Consider the following 1629-nt stretch of genomic DNA (forward strand, 5'->3'; position numbering starts at 1 on the left):
TCTTGGCCTTCTTGGCGTCAGCAGACTTAGCAGTGGTCTTCTTAGCCTTCTTGGCCTTTTTGTCCTTCACGATCTTCTTCACTTTCTTGGCCTTTTTCGAGGAAGACGATGAAGAAGAGGATGAAGAGGAGGATGAAGAGGAGGATGAAGAGGAAGCCTTCTTTACTACAACAGGCGTGGCCTGTTTTTTGGAAGAAGAGGAAGAAGACTCCTTCTTGGCCACCACAACGACCTGCTTCTTTGAAGACGACGACGACGAGACACCTCTAGGCTTCACAACAACGATGTTGATCTTCTTGGAGGAAGAAGAGGAAGAAGACGAAGAACTAGGCTTCGTGACAATAACAGGCACCACGACCTGCTTCTTAGAAGACGAGGACGAGGAGCTGGACTTCCTGACGACAACGATAGGCGTGGTAATCTTCTTGGAGGAGCTGGAGCTCGAAGAAAACTTCTTCACAACCACTGGGATAATCTTTTTCGAGGAAGACGATGAGGACGACGGTCCGCGAGGAGTGATTGCTTTATTGGACGAGGAGGAGGAGGAAGAAGCGACGCGAATTTCCACAGAGCTGGAGGAGGAGCTAGCTCCCATGCACGCCCTCAGCGGGCTGCACACGCCGTGGGTCTTCGTCTTCACGGGCTTGGAGGCTCCGACATATATGATGGTAGGTTTGGAGACGCCAGCAGCGGCACTGCATATGGAGGACCTGCGTCTGCGTGTCAAGCGGGGAGAACGCAGGGCGAGATGGTGAGCAGACTCGAATGAAGACTCCGACAGCTTTCGCTGCCTAACAGAAGAGGAAGAGGAGGAAGAAGAATGTAGCTTACGCTCAATAACCTCGGCAACTGGTGTCTTATGGCTCGATATGCTGCTAACACCGCGATGCAAAATCTGCTGCGACGAAGTTGATGAGGACGCCTTCCTAACAGGAACCACGACCGCTCGGTGGGATGAGGAACTCGACCTCTTCACCACCACATGCTGAATGACCTGCTGCTTCGAGGAAGACGACGAAGAGGTCAACTTTCGCACTGCCACTGGAACCAGAACTGCCTGCTTAGAAGACGAGGAACTGGAGCTGGTCTTCTGCACCTTGACGATGACAGGTTGGGCAACGACCTGCTTTTTGGAGCTAGAGCTAGAGCTGGAGCTGCGTCGTCTTACTGGCACCGCAGCCACCACAGCAGGGGCATCCTTCGCCTTCGAGGACGACGAGGACGACGAGCTAGACGAGGCCTTCCGGACGACCCCAGGGACCACAGCGACCACGGCCGGCTGCATTTCCTTCGACATTTTGTCAGTCTCCGACTTCTCTGTGGTCTTTTTGCTCTTCTTGGTCTTCTTATCGGTCTTGGGGGACTTAGATTTGCCAGACTTAGTGGTGGTCTTCTTTGCCTTCTTGGCCTTCTTGGCACCAGTAGACTTAGCAGTGGTCTTCTCAGCCTTCTTGGCACCAGTAGACTTAGCAGTGGTCTTCTTAGCCTTCTTGGCATCAGCAGATTTAGCAGTGGTCTTCTTAGCCTTCTTGCCGTCAGCAGACTTAGCAGTGGTCTTCTTAGCCTTCTTGGCGTCAGCAGACTTAGCAGTGGTCTTCTTAGCCTTCTTGGCGTCAGCAGACTTAGCAG

At 53.0% G+C, this 1629-nt stretch overlaps 2 protein-coding genes across 4 annotated transcripts; one reads left to right on the plus strand and one right to left on the minus strand.

Annotated features, from left to right (window-relative positions):
• On the plus strand, window positions 1-755 carry KVP17_003884 (uncharacterized protein; the record flags this gene model as incomplete). Of its 2 annotated transcripts, none has more annotated exons than XM_068521593.1 (1): window positions 1-755. In XM_068521593.1, a coding segment is annotated over one exon (755 nt), but the record flags the coding sequence as incomplete, so codon positions are not given. The 2 variants fall into 2 exon arrangements, with proteins under 2 accessions (XP_068372417.1, XP_068372418.1); XM_068521594.1 differs by having other exon boundaries at window positions 34-755.
• Window positions 756-857: 102 nt separating this feature from the next.
• Window positions 858-1629, minus strand: KVP17_003885 (uncharacterized protein; the record flags this gene model as incomplete). 2 transcript variants are annotated; one of them, XM_068521595.1, is made up of 2 exons in its annotated part: window positions 858-872; window positions 932-1629. In XM_068521595.1, coding segments are annotated over 2 exons (713 nt in total), but the record flags the coding sequence as incomplete, so codon positions are not given.

Source organism: the organism of the source record quoted next (genome assembly GCF_019968985.1).
Source record: "MAG: Porospora cf. gigantea B chromosome Unknown PgB_NODE_6657_length_1629_cov_90.7942, whole genome shotgun sequence".
Lineage (NCBI taxonomy): Eukaryota > Apicomplexa > Conoidasida > Eugregarinorida > Porosporidae > Porospora > Porospora cf. gigantea B.